General features: G+C 42.1%; 1 protein-coding gene across 2 annotated transcripts in view; it reads left to right on the plus strand.

Moving 5' to 3' along the window:
- The window catches only part of rab6a (RAB6A, member RAS oncogene family), a 100,215-nt gene that overhangs the window by 69,210 nt on the left and 9,039 nt on the right, over positions 1-21,966 (plus strand). For both annotated transcript variants that reach the window (XM_038818931.1, XM_038818930.1), the window contains exons 5-6: positions 6,503-6,614; positions 11,756-11,849. In XM_038818931.1, the coding sequence (XP_038674859.1) occupies positions 6,503-6,614; positions 11,756-11,849 (206 nt within the window). The remainder of the gene's footprint in view (positions 1-6,502; positions 6,615-11,755; positions 11,850-21,966) is intronic.

Consider the following 21,966-nt stretch of genomic DNA (forward strand, 5'->3'; position numbering starts at 1 on the left):
GGATTGAAATGCTTGTGTGTTTTATTCATTCATACCAGTGTTTGCGGTGATGAGCTAGCAAGTTTATTGCATTAAAATTTCAAGGTATGAGCATATGGGCTTGCATTCCTTATTTTTTTGGTAGAATTTGAATTTTATTCTTGAACAATTTGAGGCCTTTGAACCCACAACTTTGGTGCAATTTTGATTACATTGTAAAATGATTAATTTGAAGGAAATTTTAATATTTATAGTTAAATATGCTCCAATTTATGTTAGCTTGAAGAGAATTTATTTTTTTTATATTGTCTGTGTTCTTGATAGCATAGAAATTCTGAGGAAAACACTCTTGCTAAACTAATCTGGTGTTGTTGCAAATGTAGAGAATTCCATAAGAAGCAGCATGGGTTGCAAATGTGTTGTTATGCAAATTATCTGACCTCTGGTGGCAAATACAACCAGTGAGAATACACATTTTAACGAGTTTAGCTTGATTTCTCTATTCTGCGGCAGCACTCCGGCCAGTTCAAGTTGTGACTGCTGTTTCCTGTAAAACACTTTGGAATGGGTGAGGTTACTCCCTGTTAGTGTCAACGGAGTGGTCTGACAAGGACAGTTAACTCCAGCTTGAGAATAAAAAACAAATCTGAATTCTTCGGCCTTGAGAATTAAAATTCCTCATTTTTATTTGGAGATTGACCTTGTTAAAGATGTTTTAGTGTTTTATTCCAGAAAGCCATTTGGTGAAGAATGGATGCTGGGAGTCCATCTTTACTCAATCTCGTATTTGTTTTGAGTGAAACATTACAAAATTATATCTCCTAATTTAATTCCAAATATAGTTTCAGCAAGTACCTCTTTAAATATGCTCAACTTAAACCTAGAGTCATAGAGTTTTACGATATAGAAAGAGGCCCTTCGGCTCATTGTGCCCGTGCTGGCCATCAAACACCTATTTTGAACTAATTTTCTGGCATTTGGTCCGTAGCCTTGTACACTATAGTGTTTCAAGTACTCATCTAAATATGTTTTAAATGCTGAGGGTTCCCACCTATAACACTCTTTCAGACAGTTCCAGATTCCCACCATCCTCTGGGTGGAAGGTTTTTCCTCAGATCCCCTCTAAACCTCTAGATTTAGGACATGGGCAACAAATACATGGGAACACCACCACCTGCAAGTTCCCCTCCACGCCACACATTTGAAACTGTATTGGCATTCCTTCAATGTTGCGTGGTCAAAACCCTGCAACTCCCTTCATAATACGTACACCACTTAGACTGCAGCAGTTCAAGAAGGTGGCTCACCATAATCTTCTTACAGGCAATTAGGATTGGGCAATAAAGGCTGACCTAGCCAGTGATGCTTATTCCCATGCAAGAATATATTTTTAAAAATGATCTCTGCCTGCATATAATTAAACACATTGATGCACGATTAGCACTCATTCTTTTTCTGTTTATTCCCGGTATGGAAGATGCTGACTTTTATTAGCATGCTATCACATGGTCACTTAGAAGCCACCCAGTGTCTCTTAAAAGTGACTTATTTTGTGAATGCACCTTGGTGGTGTTAAATTGTCTGGGAACATTACAGCAGAGCTTGTTCCTCATCTCTTCTAACATCCATTCATATGCATTTTTCCTGAAGGATATCTGTACAGAAATTGGAAGCTGAAGCCCTACCCCCTTTCCCATACTAGCAAAACCAATTACAATCCAATCGGAGTACCTGCTACAATCAGTTAACTTAGTATAGATTTGAAAATGAAACTGGCACCCCCACTATGTTACAAAATGCATCCTCATAACTTTGTGCAGGACAAAATTCACAGTCTCACTTGAATGTGTGTGGGTGTAGAATTGGTAGTGGTGAAAATAGCCACGATTGCAGTCACGGCTGTCTGCAGAAGTTTTGCAATTGTCAGTTCGGGAAAGAAAATCTGAGATTTTCATGTATTGTCATCAATTACTTCCGAGCCTGGTGTAGCACAGTCAAAAGTACAATTCAGTTCCTACTCCAACTTGGCTTAAAACCAGCCCTGGAAGCACCACTTTTTGAACAATATGAATATTACCATGAATAATAATGCAACCAATTTTGTGCTGAATTGTAGGCAACTGTGCCCAATAAATTAGTGAGTTACGGTACACATTAATTTTTTGTAGAATTTTGGATTTTATAAGACTTGGAGCCCTATCAATCTACGTTTAACACTTGAACTCTGGAGTCAGAGATAGATTTGCTCAATCCTCTGTGAAAATGGGATGGAATATTTACACTGTCAACATGAAACACAACCATTTTCATTTAAGGCCTGGACCCATGCAAAGTTTTGTATCCTACAGATGTCTTACCTTTGTACTAAGCATGTGCATGTAAATGTTGCCTTCAAAACTGAACTTGATTGGAGTAAATGTATTGTACTGAGACAGGAAATGGTCTTGTGGTATATTATGAATTCATTGGCATTATTGCCACACTTTTAGAGGAGCACGCCAGGTAAGGTTCAGCAGTGACAATCACTGGGTTGAGTTCCATGAAAAAATGCACGCTAACTTCTCTCCTTTTGAATCTAAACATTCCCTTTCTTGAATCTTCTGGAGTTGCGCACTCTCTTGATGACCAAAATAGTCCAGGGTAACTCGTCGTTGCCGCCTTTCCCTTTGAGAAGTTTTCAAAATCGCAAGGTTTTGGTAGAATCTCAGCGCATTTCATTTGAAGTGAGGACCTCTGATGTAGAGGATCGTATGCCTGATACTTTGTGGTGTACTAAACTGGGGTATACTTTGCTTGTTTAAACTTCTCATGTTTGTGGTTAGGTTGGTCTTAAAGGGCAACATTCTTTTTTTAAAAATTTAGTGTACTCAATTCATTTTTACCATTAAGAGGCAATTAGCATGGCCAATCCACCTACCCTGCACATCTTTGGGTTGTGGGGATGAAACCCAGGCAAGCAGGGGCGAATGTGCAAACTCCACACAGTGACCCAGAGCTGGGATCGAACCTGGGACCTTGGCACCGTGAGGCTGCACTGTGCCACCATGCTGCCCAGAAAGGGCAACATTCTTAAAGCTACATGTCAAAAGTAGAAGTTTGCTCACTTAGCTTCCACTTCCAGTATTCTTACTTCACTTGAAGCAAAAAATTGACCATGGGTCTGGAAAAAGATATAAGAAATTTCTTATTTCGTATTTCAACACTCGCATTTGCACTTGCCATGAAGTTTCTTGGCCACTCCAGAGGTTAACTGCATTAAATTGAAATTGGAAATTTTTCACTGGAGATTCTTGAGCTTAAAGCATATTGAGCTCCTGGTGGCGTTTGTTTTAAAAATGTTAGTACTGGGGCAAATGTGTCAGTGTAGTTATCTTCATGAATATTTCAACAAAGCTTATTAGTTCCAAGCTATATTTTAGCCCTATTCCTCATTTGTTTTGGCCTGGCTCCGTATCAGTCTCCAGATTCAATAGTGTGCTGTCATCTGTACCTTTAAGAAATTAATGTCCTTGTTTTCCCATTTAATTTTGTGTGCCGGTAACCTCCATAAACATGTAGCCTTGTTTCCTGAATGGCTGTGTTGACCAAAATATCCGCTCTTAATTCTTCCAGATGCCTCATCATGGAAAGGCTCTTGAGTCTTCCAGGATTTGTGCAGCATTCTAGTTCTGATTAAAACATTGCTTGACTGAGCTCTTCAATGATCTGATACCACTTGACACTGAATCTTTGGCTAGGTTTCACCCAACAATTCACATCAGGTGAGGTGGTAAATGTGGAAAATTGCTCCTTCTGCCTTCACCTCTTACACCCAGTTGTGATTTATTGACAGCCCCACCAACGTTGGAACTACTGGTTTCTACTTCATACCATTAAGGGTCAAATGCTTTCTCAATTATAATGTAATTGCAGATGCTGTAGAATTGCTTGCACAATTGTGTTGTGTCAGACCTCAAAGTTACTTGATGTGCTGTTATAGAAGTTGATGGCTCACCTCTCCTGTTTTCAATTTACATGATGTCAATGTTTGTTTTGTTAATTTGGAAATGATGCTAACGTTTTGAGAACAGTAGGGACAGAGTTGCTGTACAATTAGGCAGGCAAATAGCAAATTAAGTTTAATACTGTCAAAGTATTATATATTGGGTGTATACATATGTGATGCAAGACTGTTAGAATGGGAAGAATGGGGTTGACATAGATAGACTTAGACAGGGGTTTGGAAACAAATAATTAACTTCAAAACAGAAATTGAAAAAACTATTTTTTTTTAAGTTGTGGTTAATGCAGTCAAATACATGCCAGTAGAGATGAGGCTAAGTTTATAGTGTGTTCATCAGAATAGAGAAACTCCACATTAACACAGCAGAAACAAGGTAGCAAAGTCATCAAATGTATGGGTATATTGAATATTACTAAGTATATCAGAAGTTACTACGGCCATAAATTAGTGAAACATAATTTTAAAAACCATGTTGCACTTTCTTCAAAGGGTGCCAAGTGTTTGAAATCATATATAGGGGCTGGCAGATGGAGATGGACTGGAAGGTTAGGAAACCTTGGGATACACTTTAATGGAACAAAAAATCTTTTCTCATCCCTTGACATGCTTATGGCTTGAACTTGGACTGAGTTCATCAAATTGCCTTCACCATGGCAAATGGACAATATATTATTTTTTATTTTTTGATGCCAAACTACTGGCAAAGATATATTTTTTTAATATAAATTTTGAGTACCCAATTCATTTTTTCCAATTAAGGGGCAATTTAGCGTGGCCAATTCACCTAGCCTGCACATCTTTGGGTTGTGGGGGCGAAACCCACGCAAACACAGAGATAATGTGCAAACTCCATACAGACAGTGACCCAGAGCTGTGATCGAACCTGGGACCTCAGCGCCGAGAGACAGCAGGGCTAACCCACTGTGCCACCGTGCTGTCCTGGACAATATATTATTGATTGATACACTTTATCTGGCACAAGCAGTTCAGCGGCACAGTCCTTTTCGCTTAAAATTAGTTTGAGTTTTCTTTAATTGAAATCTCACAGTTATGTTTTTAACTTAATTCTTGTTAAGTTAATAGATGTATGGCACTAAGCTGTTATGTTAATGAAAGCTAGGAGTGCTCAATATGGATAGCTTGTGTTCTTTTTAGAAACAGAGCTTTAGTTTACCTATTATTAAACAGAGGTGAGAATATTTCACTCAGAATGCTAATCCTAAAATTTTACAAGACAGATTGAAGGTAATTGGCTGGTTCCCTTTATAAGCCATTCGCCTAGCACCTTTTCTATGCCTTTTCTCATTTTCTTTATGACTTTAGATGGTTATTCCCTTCCCTTTTATAATCTGCAATAGATTTGCCTCTGTCATTCTTTTTCACACAAGGCATTCTATATGCTGAAAGTGATCAGCAAGAGAAACTTTTTTTTGGTAACATCCCTCCTGTACTTTTGGTGATTTAAAATTTATGCCCATTAACTAGTGGAAATATCTCTCCAGTTTAAAATGCCGTATGATTTTAAACATCTGTCAGATTATTTCTTGTCCTTCAAAAAAACATTTATCATCTGACAGTTCTGGATAAGGTCTTAAAGGGATGATATTCCTTTAAGACCTTTTTTTGTTCCCTGTGGTACAATGAACAGCATCCTGTTTTGTATGTGGAAATTGAATTGCAGTCAGAGGAGGAGGATGAAGGTGAGTTTATTCCCTTGAAATTTTGGTCTTTACTGGAGAAAGAGCCCAAAATATATTGTGGAGCAGAAAAATAGAAGCATATTTCCAATCATTTATGACTTTAAAAATGTAGCAAGATTGGAGGTTATCCTGATATTTGTCGACAGATTGAATTCTGTACCTTGAGGGTGTCAGTTTAATAAGATCATTTGGGAAATGTCACTTCCTCTCGGTATGACCTAAAATGGAACTTTCTTTTACACCTGCCAGCGCCAGCTATATACTATGCCTAGTAATGGCTTCAACTGGGTAGCACTGCTTCTGAAACATTTTTAATTGAAAGCATCAACAGTCCTATTTAGACAGTCCTCTGGGCCTGGCCATTTTTTGTGCAAGATGATATTTATTTCATTTATTTGTGGTTTACTTTTGATAGTGATTAGCTGTGCCTCATACAAGGTGAAACATTTCATGTTGTTCTGAGTGTTTTTGAAGGAAGTGGGTATTCTACAGTCTGCAACAATTTATGGGTAAAGCAGTTTAATACATCAGGCTTTCATTTAATTCTTCAAGCAAGTTGCTTATTGGCTTTTGTTGATTTCACAGAAAATAAATTGCTGAGATTTACCTAGGTCACTTTGCTATTTCCTGCATTTCACCATTATCGTGTTAAAGAACCGGAGGAATCAGATCAAATCATCATTTTGAATTTCTTTAAGCTCTCTGCTCTGTCTTGTCTCATTGGACTGATTCTTTTCAAAACAAACAAAAAAATAAATAAAAAATGTTTAATGCTGGGGCCAGTTTGTATCTAATACTCGCTCTCTTTCTAAAACAAAAGATGTAAACTCCTTCCAACAAACCACAAAATGGATCGATGATGTCCGAACAGAGAGAGGAAGTGATGTTATCATAATGTTAGTGGGAAATAAGACAGATCTTGCAGATAAAAGGTAAGACCTTTACTGTCAGTAATCCCAATTGTGAAACCGCCAACGCTAGAAAGCAATCTGTTATCTTCACATAGCAAACCCCGTTTCAAAGGTTTTCATCAACTTTCTGTACTTATTTGTCGGAATATTGCTACTGGTAATTATCCACAATGTTTCAACCCAGACAGCCTTGATCTCCAGGCTTGAGTGGTGATGTATTGTCTTGTGTAACTGGAAGATTTCTCTAATTTATTTGCAGACCCATAGTCAGGCAATCAATTCATAATGAATATGAATCGGTCACCTTGCAGGTGTTAATTTCAAAATGCCAGACCATTTGATTATCTTATTAATTTCTGCATCTTATTTCCATATCCTTGAACCCCTTTCTGGCATTCACTTATCTAATTAAATATTGAAAGTTGATTATAGGTCTATAAATTCCTCATAGTCACTTCCACTCCATCTGCTCCAGAGTGTAGTAGAAGCCCTGCATGCAAATGCAATTTCTCTCTAAGCTCCAGCAGAGCAGCTGTGACAACATGGAGCAGCTCTCAGGAACTTTCAGGCTAGAGTTGAAATGAAATGAAATGAAAATCGCTTATTGTCACGAGTAGGCTTCAATGAAGTTACTGTGAAAAGCCCCTAGTCGCCACATTCCGGCACCTGTCCGGGGAGGCTGATACGGGAATTGAACCGTGCTGCTGGCCTGCTTGGTCTGCTTTAAAAGCCAGCGATTTAGCCCAGTGAGCTAAATCAGCCCCAGCTGAAGTTTCTGCTTCAACCGTTAAACCTGAAAGTGTTCCTTCAGTTTCTACTACAAACAAATTTCTTCTACGTTGCTGTTCAGAATTGTCCCCCAACCATTGGAAACAGTCTCCTTGTATATTGAATACAGATAATTCTGGAAAAACTCAGCAGGTCTGGCAGCATCTGTGGAGAAAAAAACTGAGTCCAATATGGTGACTCTTTGGAACTGGAGCAGAGTAGAAATGTAGTGAGTTTTATGCTTGAGAAAGGGGGGAGATGCATGTGGAGCAAAATAGGTCAGGGATGGTTAGAGGGTAGGAGTGACTAAATTAGCAAAATAATTATCTTTATTAGTGTCACAAGTAGGCTGACAACAACACTGCAATGAAGTTGTTGTAAAAATCCCCTAGTCACTGTGCTGCCTGTTCGGGTACACAGGGAGAATTCAGAATGTCCAATTCACCTAACAAGCACATCTTTTGGAACTTGTGGGAGGAGACAAGCACCCGGAGAAAACCCACATAGACACAGGGAGAATGTGCAGACTCTGCACAAACAGCGACCCAAGCTGGGAATCGAACTCGGGTCCCTGGCACTATGAAGCAACCGTGCTAGCTACTGTGCTGCCGTTGGAACCCAAGGCAAAGGGAATAGTAAAGATAGTTTAAAGACTAAAGCTTTGGCCCAGAGTAGGTGTTAGTAGCAGAATAATGGTCAGTACAGTTAGAAAGCAAATAGCATCGTAGCAGCTGAGGCAGAACTGTGAGCATGAGAACAAGGTGGTGGATTGAAATGCCAAGTCATCCTCTACCTAGTTGTGCAATTCTTCATAATTTTAAACATTTGTCATGTTTTCTTCATAACCTACATTTTGTTAACCATTATTTAAGTCTGCCTTTCTCATACGAGGCCACACACTACTGAATCCATATCTTATCCTCTTTAAAGTTTCAACGTTCTTCCTATAATGCACTCAGAATCTGATGACCATCATTACCTCTTGGCTTTAATATGCTACACTTGTTGAGAAAATACACAATTCCAAACTTTAGGGTAGAATATTTTCAAGCATATTTGGCTTGTGAACATTAATCCTTATTCATAGTAACAATAAAGGACAACTTGTACTGGCTGGTTAGTTCATATAGAGGCCACGTTTTGACTGTCCTTGAAGATGTTGATTTTGCAATCAAGGTAACTGTCAAGTTGGAGCTTTTTGATGTGAGTGATTGTGCTGGGGTATATAAAAATTGCTGATCACAAAGCCTGATTTCTGTGACTGCTGGGGTAGAGGGAGGAATTAGTACATAAGCAGAGTTAGCAACCGGTCATTTTGAAATTATAAAGCGAAGTATATAATCACTAAGTCAAAGTAAGAATGGAATTCTACAAACTACCCCTTAAGCTCATGTGTAATCCAACAATATCTTGTAGAGTAATTTTAACTTGTTTCATTTCTTTTGCACAACTAAAATTTTGATGGATTATACTGAAAGTTGATTTAGCAATTCATGATATGATTTGCTCATCTGTTTAATAATGTAAATAACTTGGCCCCTAACATGGAAGCATGATTTTAGAGATTGTAAATATTTTCCTGATGCTGTAGGAATGTGCCTCTGTCTGTGTCGCTGATGTTCACTTGTGTGGTAGCTGCACAAAGCATTCTACAACTGTATTCTAATTTAGCACTTGGTGTATTGCTTCTTTGACTTCTCCCAGACCCACCCTATACAGCATATCACTGTTTCCAATCCCATTTCCAATTAGTCCATTGCACCAAGACTGTTTTAGTCGGAGAAATAAAATATGGTGCGTCATTCGTCAGAGCTTAATGCCTTTCCTCATTCTCCTCCTGCTTTCAGCACTTAACCAATTCATTCTATCGTCGTCTTAATGTATCACTGCTCATGTGAGTCCACTTGTCTGTCCTGGTACAATCGCTAGAAAGAAAAAAATAATGTTGCTGCTAGCTGCACTTGCAACTACTACCGTTAAATCTTTGGATTTTATAATTGGCTACCGACAACTTTTTAAATAGAGTGGAAGAGATTATGACTGGCAGTGTTTAGCACTAAAATGTATTGGAGCAATTCTGAAACTTAACATTTTTCCTTCAAAGTACAATATGATTTTAAAATTCACAATGACTGTCTGCAGCTTTAAATACATTACTTTGATAATGGTGAGTTGCCCTTGCTTTGGCTACCAAGCAATAGGGAAATTGTGAGGATCCAATATTTTCAAGATGCCTTTTTGGGGAAATATACTTTTTTGAAATGATTCTGTACAATTTAAATGCAGCTTAATTCAAACAGAATTTCACTGTTGCTGGAAGTTGATCGTTGAGGTCCAAATGACTACTTTTTGCGTTCACATCTTGTGACAATGCCTGTGAATGTTAGTCATTTACAGAAATGCGAGACTTTAAAAGCTTTTGCCATTAGTTGCCTCTGTTGGAAAAGTAAAATACTGTTTTGCAGTTCTGTATTTATACAGGAAGGAAATGAAGAGAATTAAGAACGGGAAAGCTACATCAATGGATACATGGATATTCACTAATCTCTAACGTTTTATAGCAATATTGCCATTTATAAAATTATTCCATAAATGTAACACTTCATTTCTGCGCTGCAGTCTAAAATTAATGAGCGATGTTATAATCTTGTTTGAAATATTTTTGGACAATTGCCTATTCATCCTCTTGTAACCTAATTTGAGAACAAGGATCCATAACTCTTCTAACGTTGTACTGTCTTTTGTCAATTCTAGAAATTTTAAGCGCCCTTCAGATGCCACAATCACTTTCTTCTGGGGATTTCTTGCTTTGGCCAGAACTTGCCACTCTATTCTATTTATGGACATTTTTAATAATATGCTAGCAGTGAGATTCTATAATTTGGGCTGTTACCAGGCATCCATTACTTTTTGATGCAATTTTCCATGTGTTTGATAATCTAATTTGAAGACTTCTTCTTGAGTTTTGGGCATCACATGTACGTAAAGCCTGTAGTGAAATCCCTGTTCCATAAAGTTCACCTCTAGTATTTAATTTGTTCCAACCCTAACTCCTAGTTAATTTAACATTTATTGTAAATTGTTTTATCTGCTTAGCTCCCGATGGTGCCGAAGAAACACTCGACCCGGTGGTAGTAACCACGTTTAAAATTTGGAGACAGCTCCATTTTAATTTGAAGGCTGCTTCAAAGCTAGCTCCTATCTGTGCAAACTAGTTATTTGAGTCTGCTTGGCTAGGAAGCAGGGTTTAGGGAGTGGAAGGAGAAGGGGTTGGAGAAGGTGGAAGATTTGTTATTAGACGGTCAGTTCACTACCCTGGGGGAGCTGAAGGAAAAATATGGGTTTGCAGATGCCTGATGGGTTCAGGTATATCCAGATGGGTAGCCGGGGTCAAAAAGTACTTTCCAGCTTTCCTGGCAGCCTTTTACCTTGCTCGGGCAGATTTTATCTGGCACAGGGTCGGAGGTGGCCAATACGTCTGACATATACCAGTGGATAGTGGGGAAGGATACTGGCTCAATTGAGGGAGCGAACGCAAAGTGGGCAGAAGAGCTTGGGCCAATTTCGGAGCAGGCGGTTTAGAGTGAGGCTCTGAGGAAGGTGAATGTGACCTCGTACTGTGGGAGGCTGAAAAAAGCGAAACGAAAATCACTTATTGTCACAAGTAGGCTTCAAATGAAGTTACTGTGAAAAGCCCCTAGTCGCCACATTCCGGCGCCTGTTCGGGGAGGCTGGGACAGGAATTGAACCATGCTGCTGGCCTGCCTTGGTCTGTTTTCAAAGCCAGTGATTTAGCCGTCATTCAGTTAAAAGTAGTGTTTTGAGCACACTTCCCGAAGGTTAGAATGAGACGGTTTTACAATGGGGTGGAGGATAGGTGCAATCTTTGTTCAGTGGGACCGGCAAACCGCGTGCAGATGTTCTGGTCGTGCTCAAAGCTGCTGGTGGGTTTTGGAGGTCCTTTTTTTGATGCCATGTCGACAGTCCTGAACATTGGGTTGGAGCCTTGTCTGCTGGTAGCGATTTTTGGGTTTTGGTTGTGCCAGAGCTCCGGACAGGGGCAGACATTCTGGCCTTTGCCGTTGAACCACTTGCTAGAGTTTGACTACACCATCAAGCACCTTGGTGTGGCTGGGTGACCTGATTTAATTCTTGCACCTTGAGAAGGCCAAGTGCACTGAGGGGGTCGGTGGAAGGGTTTTACCATAGATGGCCGTTTGTAATGTACATTAAAGTTTTGGCCACCATTAGCTGTTGCGGGGGGGGGGGGGGGTCAGTTTATATTGTTGTGTGTGGGAAGAGTTATTACTGTTGTGTTATTGGATTTATTGAAATTTTAAGAATTTTTATGCAAAAATATTTCCCTCCCCAAAAATTGTTTCATTTGCTTTCAGGCAAGTTGCAATCGAGGAAGGAGAAAGAAAAGCCAAAGAATTGAATGTAATGTTTATTGAAACTAGTGCTAAAGCTGGCTACAATGTAAAACAGGTGAGTGAGCAGTAAGAGTACACTGCAGGGTTTGCTTGTTTCTGTGGCTGCAGAAAACCAAAGCTACTTTTCTATTGGTGTATGTTGGTGATAGTGTTTCAGTCAGGGGTTCCTGAAGTGCGGGTTTCATACAGTTTTTCATTCATCTTTCGGGATTCTCACGGTAACAAATTTTTGCCTTCTGCAAAAGATTGGCACTTTGGGACTCGACATTGCAAAACATCATACAATCATTAGATCATATTACTTATTGCATTTACACTATTTTGAGGCCCCCACTCACTTTTATACAACAAACTAAGATCAATGCTGTTTGATTTGTTCCTCAGCTTGGTCTCTGAATAGTATCTCCTGGTAGTTAATATTTCATGCGTAAGCAATTAATATCCAGTTGGAGATTTTTCTTTGCTGCACTGTAGAATTTTATGAATTTATTTTGGTGAATTGCCCCTAGCACCAAGCAAAAACTGCATGTTGGAAATGTGTACAAAACTAGGATACGATGTCAAGCAGGTAGAGCTTGCTATATTCATTTGTGGTGGTGTTTGGTCATCCTGCCTTCTACCAAATGATTACATGGTTCCAATGTTAATAAATAAAAACATTGTACCTATTTAGGATTTATTCCAAAAATAGCAGTTCAACTGTTCAGACCAATACACTTACTGGAAACCTGCTAGAATGTCAGGGTCTTGCATAATTTATGAAATTGTTGTTCAATCGATTTGTTTGAATCTCAAATTACCCATTAACATTTTGGTCCTAAGCACTGCTGACCGGCTTCAGGTTGGTTGCTTTTGTAGCCCTTTCAGAATTTCACTTCTGGATATTTGACTAAATGTTTGATAGTCATCAGAAATCACAATTGTTACAGCACGGAACACCACCACTCGTTCATTGTGGTTGCAGTATATTCTCAACAAATGACAATTTCTGTGCATTATGGTGGAACCAAATTTCAGGACAACGTGTATAATTGTACTTGATACTTCTCTAATTAAGCCTTAGCTTTATGGTTCTGAACCAAATAAACAAGCCTGCAATTGATGGAATTTCTGCTTTTTGATTCTTTCTTGCTTTACTGGACTAATGTGTTAAACCCTGGACTAATGTATTAAACCCTTGCTCCTTAGAGTTATTTATGGAATTTATCTTTTTCTTCAAGTTGCATTTTTTTTTTTCTTGCAGTATTTGCCGTTTCATTGAAACTTTGTTCGATATTTATTGCTTCTTGCCAGAAACGGTGTATTAAAAAGATCATTTCTACTCGAGTTGGCTTGGTACTCAGCTACTTTCACTGAAACCTGCTGTCAAAGATACCAGTTCACTTGCTGCAGAATTTTAAAAGATTAATCTCGAGTAAACAAAGCAGATTCAGGTTTATCGTGTAATAGTCCTGCTTTGGGTTTTTTGTTGTTGCTAGATATGGTGGCACCCACTGTTTTCACTGTCTTTTATACTGGGGTTTTTAAGGTGTAGGAAGCCAAAGCTAAATTCGGGTTGGTGTGATTACTACTGTATGTTAATTGGGAATGTTTTCACTTAGTTTGATAATCCTTGCCTGATGCTTAACAGAACTGAAATGAGGGTCTTTCAAAGTGATATAGCGCAGCAAAGCCCCCCCACCCCACACGCGCACACAGCTGCAATGGCACCGCAACTTCTGGATAGCCCACTTACTCTAATCTGGAAGTTGTAGTATGATGCAGATGTTCGTGGGAACGTATCAGCAAAACATGAACCCGTTGCCCTGTACTCATACATAATTTACATTGATTTATTCAAGGTTTCTCCAGCGGATGTAGAGCACAGCCTTTTAAATCAGAATTCTTAAAACAACCCCATCCGCCACCGAACACCCACCCACCCCTTGGAGCCATGGGGTTATCAGTGGAATTGTTGCAATTTAAAAAGTTGACAAAAAGAAACTTGAATCCATTCCAAACGCTTGCCTATCATTGAGCTGAGGGCAGATCTCAATTGGTGCATCTTCAGTAAGTGACCTGATGCTGCAAGGACATGGCTTCACCAGGATTGCACTGGCAAATGGGACTTTCCACTCATCTTGCCGCTGGATTTCTGCAGCTGGGATAGCCAGTTCCTCTTGCAGTCCGTTTTAAAAGTAAAAGTCTGCATTTTTTAAATGCAGGAATCGGCATATGCCTCTGCTTTGTTGCTGACAGCAAGATCCAGACCCATGTTACTTGTGTTTTTATTAATTGCAATGCAGTGAGCTTATTTTGGCTTTCCCCTTCCCACAAAGGAAGGGAGAGAGGTTACTATTTGCTGTGTGAAGTTCAAATTTTGAAGAATGAAGACTTTATGGTTCAAATCATTTGGCAAGTTGAGGGTTCCACAATTTATTTTTGCCCATTATGCAAACAGACTTGTGGTTTATAACTTGTAAGGATATGGGTGCTGGTGCAAAAGGACAATCTGCCAGAGGCTATAGTTTATCCTGTAAAAAAAATTGTAGACGTTTACCTGTTGAGCCCAAATTGAATACATTAAAGTCAATTAATATGACCATACTTGTATTTAAATTGATTAAATTAAGTTTAAAATGATCCTTTTTAAATTTGAAGCATTTGTGGAAATATTGCTTTGCTGCATTTTCATTGTTTTGACTTAAGTGCATTACTTGTGTGCTAGCAAAGGTAAATCTGCCATATTCAGGCGGTTTGGATAAATGACACATTGAGTAATATTTGAAAGAGAATCAAATCCTTGAACTGTACTGTAAACTGATCACTGAAAGAGAAAGATGGACTAATATTTGGATGTGATCCATTATTTTCTCTTTGAATTTCTGTTTGGATAAATGGTTTTAAGATTGTTCATTTACTAGTGCTTTTCTTTTGAGTACATATTATTACCTACATTTAAATCTATCATGATTGAGAAAGATTTCTGAAAAGGTTTACAATTGTTAATTTTTTTTTCAAATACCAGTGCAGTGATAGTTGATAGTTTCCATAGGATGTAGATTTGAAGTGGTGCTACATATTTCAAACTATAAACATGCTGTACTATAATAAATGTAATTCTAATGCAGCTGCTTGAAGACACTACAACCCAATTACATGTAACATTTATATGTATGGCTGAATCTTTTTTGCAAGAATTATGTAATCTTTCATTCTGAATGAAAAGTTCTGAATGCTATTGCATTTGAAGGAGTTGGCCTTGAGATACTTTCACATTGCAATTTGAAATGCAATGGGCATTTGGATCAACTAAGGTTGTGGGTCTGTCCTGCATTTGAATGGATTATTTTTTTAGTCTGCAGCGACTACATTTGCCTTTCAATATCTGACTCTTTGGAAGTTTCTCTGAGCCAATTATTTACAAATCCTGAGTTTGCAAGGTGGAATATGCTTCATTGTGGGTCAAAATTTTCATTACACAACACTACATATTCTCACTATTTCCCAGAGAATCAGTACTTCCATCACATCAGAGAATGATGTTCTGGATACTGGGATGGGAGTTGATGGCACTGGTTATTTCCATGGTCCCTGTGGTTCAGGTGACCATTGTAGATGTACCATCTCCTCTCATTACATCCGTTTCACTTGCAGAAAGAATAAAGCCCATGCGAAACCCTAGATCATTGTGTTCATCTGCCTGAAAAATGCCTTGGGGATAAAAATTGGAGGACATTGAAACACAAATAGCAATCTCTGGAGGAATTATCTTCACAGTCTGTACCCTCCCCACCAGTGACGGTGGGAGCATGTCCCACCTGCGGAAGTCCCCTTTAATTTGCTCAACTGCCCTGCCCAAATTTAACTTATGGAGCTGACCCCAGTCCCTTGCCACCTGAATCCCCAGGTACCTGGGCTTTCTACCACTTTAAACACAACTCACTCAGTCCTCTCTCCTGCCCGCGTGCCTGGATCGCGAACAACTCACTCTTACCCATGTTTAATTTGTAGCCCAAGAACCGAACAAAATCTCCATAATCCCAGCCATCATCACACCCCCCCCCCTCCTCCTCTCAAATAATGGGTCTGTTATGTTAACGAGCAAGTCGTCCGCGTAGAGTGCAACCCTATGCTCCACACACCCCTATCACTATCCCCCGCCTGATGTTTGATGACCTAAGTGCCATTGCCAAGGGCTCTATGGCCAGGCAAACAGTAGTTGGGAGAGTGGACATCCCTGTCTTGTCCCCCTACACAAACTAAAATATTCTGATCGGACCCGGTTGGTCAGTATGTTCGCCACCAGTGCCTGATATAACATCCGGGCCTAGTCAACGAATTACTGCCCGAACCCAAACCTTCCCAGGATATCCCACAGGTACTTCCACTCTACCTGATCAAAAGACTTTTCTGCATCCATGGCTACCACCACCTCGACCTCGCGCCCCTCCGCTGGCATTATTATCACATTTAAGAGCCATCTAATGTTGGATGTCAGGTGACATCACTTCACAAACCCGTCTGGTCCTCCCCCATCACCTCTGTAACACAATCCTCTATGTGCGTGGCCAAGATATTTGCCAGCAATTACGTATCCACATTTAAAAGGGAAATCGGCCTATACAATCCACAGTTCTCTGGATCCTTTTCCCGCTTCAGGATAAGAGAAATCGATGCCGGTGATAATGTTAGGGGGAGCACTCCCAGCTCCTTGGACTCATTAAAAGCCTTTACCAGGAACGGGCCCCCCAAGCCTTCCACCAACTCATCTATCCGTGGGAACTCCAGCCTCCACAAGAATCGCTTCATATCCGCTGGAGAAGCCTCCTCCCTAGCTGGGGGTTCCGATTTGTATAGTCTACTATAGAATTTCAGAAAACATCATTCACCCCCAGCGGATCCACAATCCCCTTACCCCCTGTATCCTTTACTTTCCCAATTTCTCTCGCCGCCTCCTTCCCCAGCAGATGCGCCAACGTCCTGGTGGCTTTTTCCCCATATTCATACACCGCCCCTTCACCCTCCTCAACTGCCCCTCCGCCTTACCTGTGGACCGGAGCCCAAATTCCATTTGCAGTCTGACGCTCATTCAGAAGCCCCTCATCCGGACACTCCACATACCTCCTGTCCACCTGTGAAAGTTTGCCTACCAGCTTGTCCAACTCCGCCTGTTCAGCCTTCTCCTTATGGGCCCAAATCGAAATGAGTTCCTCCCGGATAACCGCCTTTAGTGTCTCCCACACCACCCCTGCCGAGATCTCGCCCATATCATTGATCCTTATGTATCCCTGAATGGCCTCCCTCACCCGCTCACACACCTCGTCCTCCGTTAGCAGCCCTACATCTAACCTCCATTGCGACCCCTGGGCCTTTCCTTTGCTCACTTGCAGGTCTACCCAGTGTGGGGTGTGATCTGACACCACAATTGCTGAATATTCAGTATCCACCACCTCAACCAGCAGCATTTTGTCCAGCACCAAGAATTCTATTCGGGAGTAAACCGTATGCTCATGGGAGTAGAATGAAAACTCCTTATTCCTTGGCCTCCCGAATCTCCAAGGGTCCATCCCTCCCATGCGCTCCATAAACCCCGCTGACACCTTTCCGGACCTGGGACTCAACCGGTTCAGTCTCGGATCCAGGACCATGTTAAAGTCTCCCCCCCCCCATAATCGGTTGATGTGAATCCAGGTGTTTGTAGTGTACATTAATGACCTAGTCATGAATGTAGGACATATGATCAGTAAGTTTGCAGATGACACAAAAATTGGTGGTATAGTAAATAGTGAGGAAAGCTTTAGATTACAGGATGATGTAGATAAACTGATTATATGGTCAGAACAGTGGCAAATAGAATTTAACCCTGAAAAGTGTGAGATATTGCATTTTGGGAGGACTAACAAGGCAAAGGAATATAAAATGAATGGTAGGATTCTCGGAAGTACGCAGGACCTTGAGGGCATGTCCATAGATCCCTGAAGACAACAGGACAGGTAAAGAAGGTGATTAAACAGGCACTTGGCATTCTTGCCTTTATTATCTGATGCATGGAATACAAGAGTTGGGGGTTATGGTGGAGCTATTTAAAACGCTCATTTGACCACTACTTTGGGCAGTTCTGGTTGCCACACTATAGGAAGGAAGTGATTGCACTGGAGAGAATGCGGAGAAGGTTCACCAGGATATCGCTACAAGGAGGCTGGTTGGCTGGGCCTGTTCTCCTTGGAACAGTAAAGGCTGAGGGGAGGGACCTGATTGAGGTGCGCAGAATTGACTGATATAGATGAGGTAGGTAAGAAGGAGGTTTTTCCCCTTGGAGAGTTCAATAGCCAGGAGGCATAGATTTAAGATAAGGGCAGGAGATTTAGAGGGATTTGAGAAGAAGCGCTTGCACTCAGAGGGTGGTGGGAATCTGGAACTCGCTGCTTGAAAGGGTGATAACTCCAGGAACCCTCAACATTTAAGCTGCATTTAGATGAACACTTGAAATGCCATAGCATACAAGGCTAAAGACCAAATGCTGGAAAATGGGATTCGAACAGATAGGCTCTCGATGGCCACCACTGACATGATGGGCCGAAGGGCTTCCTTTTGTGCTGTAAAACTCTGACTCTGTGCCATTAGAGTTCCCACCTTCAGTTTTGTACTATGTTTTGCAGTGACTGTGCTAAATGCTGAATTCTGGAAACATTTGGTAACAATGTTTCTTCTGGCTAAGAGTTCAATACCACAGTCATTCTCTATGCTTCTGTATTGGTTTCACCCACTGATGTACACATTGCTAGAGTCTGCTAATTGTAGATGATTGCCTTGATTTAAGTAGGGAGTATGCAGTTGATGAATACTTCTGCGTACAGCCGTTTGAAGTCAGCAAGACTTCAGCAGTAGTCTTTTTGTTCTGTGTAAAATGTATATTTCCATTCTTTTTTCCATTCTTTATTTGTTTCCCCTTGATCAGGAAAATTCAAGGTTTCTTTCCTTTGAGTTAATTTGGTGATTTTTGCAGGCCCTAAATAATCTCATTGGAGTTGGGTTAAAAGTACAAGATTTTTGCCAATTGAGTGGAGAATACGGATGGTTTCTGCAACTGTTAGAGGCCTGGAATTGTTTATCTTGTGGTTCTGTTCAGTTTTTGGAAGAAAAGATTGTTATCACTTGGGTGAACTTGGGTTCCTTCAGAAAGTGGTAGACTAATTATAATAATCTTCATTATTGTCACAAGTAGGCTTACATTAACACTGCAGTGATGTTACTGTGCACATCCCCTGGTCGCCACACTACGACGCCTGTTCGGGTACACTAAGGTAGAATTCAGAATATCCAAATTACCTAACAGCACGTCTTTCGGGACTTGTGGGAGGAAATCGGAGCACCTGGAGGAAACACGCAGACACTGGGAGAATGTGTAGACTTCGCACAGACAGTGACACAGCGGGCAATCTGAGCACTTAAAACTAGGACAGACTTCAAATTTTAATCAGAATTGTAGTTCTACGGGGGTGGGTTGTGCCCCCCGACCAGGCTGATCACCTGGAACGTCAAGGGACTGAATGGGCCGGTTAAGAGGGCGCGGGTGTTCGCGCACTTGCGGGCTCTGAGGGCGGACGTAATTATGTTGCAGGAGACACATCTGAAAGTGTCTGACCAGACCAGGCTAAGGAAGGGCTGGATTAGCCAGGTCTTCCACTCGGACTTGGACTCGAAGTCCAGGGAAGTGGCAATCATGATCAACAAACGGGTGAAATTTCAGGCGGAGGGCATAGCCGCAGACAGGGGGGGGGCAGATACCTGATGGTACGGGAGGTTGGAGGGGAGAAGAGTGGTGCTGGTGAATATATATGCCCCGAACTGGGATGACATGGACTTCATTAAAAGAGTGCTGGGGAAGATCCCGGACCTGGACTCTCGCAGACTAATAATGGGGGGGGGGACTTTAACATGGTCCTTGACCCGGCTTTGGATCGGTCGTGTCCCAGAACGGGTAGACTCCCAGCAATGGCAAGGGAGCTGAAATGGTTTATGGAGAAAATGGGAGCAGTGGACCCCTGGAGAGATAGACAGCCGACAGGAAGGGGCTACTCGTTTTACTTTCACGTCCATAAAGTATATTCTAGGATAGATTTCTTCGTACTAAGCAGGGATTGTATAGGGGAGGTAAAGAACACTGAATATTCGGCAATTACTATCTCAGACCATGCGCCGCACTGGGTAGACCTGCAGATCGGGGGAGCGAGCTACCAACGCCCGCAGTGGAGGCTAAATGTGGGACTGCTGTCGGAGGAGGGGATCTGTGAGAGGCTTCGGAGGTGTATGCAAAATTACTTGCAGGTGAATGACACGGGGGGCGGTCTCAGCGGCGACCCTGTGGGAGGCGCTAAAGGCAGTAGTGCGGGGGGAGCTGATTTCAATTGGGGCCCACAGAGCCAAGGCAGACAGGGCAGAGATGGATAGATTGGTCAGGGAAATGGGTCGGATAGATGAAGAGCACGCGGAGTCCCTGGGGGAAGGTTTTACTCCGGGAGAGGCAGAGACTACAGGCGGAACTGGGGGCCACGGGTAGGGCCGTGGAACAGCTTAGGAAGGCGAGGGGAGTGGTGTACGAGCATGGGGAAAAGGCTAGCAGACTGTTAGCGCAGCAACTCAGGAGGAGGGAGGCGGCCAGGGAAATAGGTAGAGTGAGGGATGGGGAAGGGCGCAAAGTGGAGGACCCGGCAGGATTGAATAAGGTATTCCGGGACTTCTATCGCAAACTGTATACTTCGGAGCCGCCGGAAGAACCGGAGGAGATGAAAAGGTTTCTGGACGGGTTAACCTTCCCAACAGTAGGTGGGGGGGCGAGTGGGTGAGCTGGGGGTCCCGATTAGAGTGGAGGAGGTATTGGGGGGCCTAAAGGCCATGCAGTCGGGGAAAGCCCTGGGGCCGGATGGATACCCAGTAGAGTTCTATAGGAAGTTTTCTGAGCTGGTGGGCCCGGTCTTGGCAAGGGTTTTCAATGAGGCAAGGGACAGAGGGACCCTGCCGCCGACAATGTCGCAAGCCACTATATCACTGATATTGAAGCGGGGTAAAGACCCGGAGGCGTGCGGGTCCTACAGGCCAATCTCCCTGATTAATGTTGACGCCAAGCTCCTGGCAAAGGTACTGGCAGTTAGAATGGAGGACTGCGTACCGGAGGTGATTGGGGAGGACCAAACTGGGTTCGTGAAAGGTAGGCAGCTGGCGGCCAACCTGAGAAGATTACTTAATGTGATAATGATGCCCCCGGCGGGCAGGGAGGTGGAGGTAGTGGTGGCGATGGACGCCGAGAAGGCCTTTGACCGGGTGGAGTGGGACTATCTATGGGAGGTGCTTGGACGGTTTGGGTTCGGGGAGGGATTGGTGGATTGGATCAAATTATTATATCAGGCCCCGAGGGCCAGCGTCAGGACTAACAGAGAAGTGTCGGAGTACTTTAGGTTGTACCGAGGGACCAGACAGGGCTGCCCGCTCTTCCCGCTGCTGTTTGCGCTGGCCATTGAGCCGCTGGCGATTGCGCCGAGAGCCGCAGAGGGATGGAAGGGGATGGTGAGGGGCAGGGTAGAACATAGGGTCTCTCTTTACGCAGATGACCTGCTCCTGTACGTGTCGGACCCAGTGGCCGGGATGGGAAGTATACTGGGAATGTTGAGGAAGTTCGGCCAGTTTTCAGGATACAAATTAAATATGGCCAAGAGTGAAATGTTTGTGGTACAGGCAAGGGGCCAGGAGAACAGACTGAGAGGGCTACCGTTTAGGCTGGTTGAGGAAAATTTTCGGTATTTGGGAATCCAGGTGGCACGAGACTGGGGCAGGCTGCACAAGTTAAATTTGGCCAGGGTAGTGGAGTTTTGGAGATGGGATGCACTCCCGCTGTCGCTGGCAGGGAGGGTGCAGACTGTAAAGATGACAATCCTCCCTAGATTTCTGTTTGATTTTCAGTGCATCCCGATCTTTGTTCCACAGTCCTTCTTCAAAAGAGTTAACAGGATGATCATGAGCTTTGTCTGGGTGGGAAAATCCCCGTGGGTGAAGAAGGCGATGTTGGAGAGGAACCGCAGCGAGGGAGGGCTGGCTTTGCCGAGTCTGATTAATTATTACTGTGCGGCCAACATCGCTATGATAAGGAAATGGATGGTGGGTACGGGAAATGGATGGTGGATACATCTGGGAGT

The sequence above is a fragment of the Scyliorhinus canicula genome, chromosome 14, assembly GCF_902713615.1.
Source record: "Scyliorhinus canicula chromosome 14, sScyCan1.1, whole genome shotgun sequence".
In the NCBI taxonomy this organism is placed as follows: domain Eukaryota; kingdom Metazoa; phylum Chordata; class Chondrichthyes; order Carcharhiniformes; family Scyliorhinidae; genus Scyliorhinus; species Scyliorhinus canicula.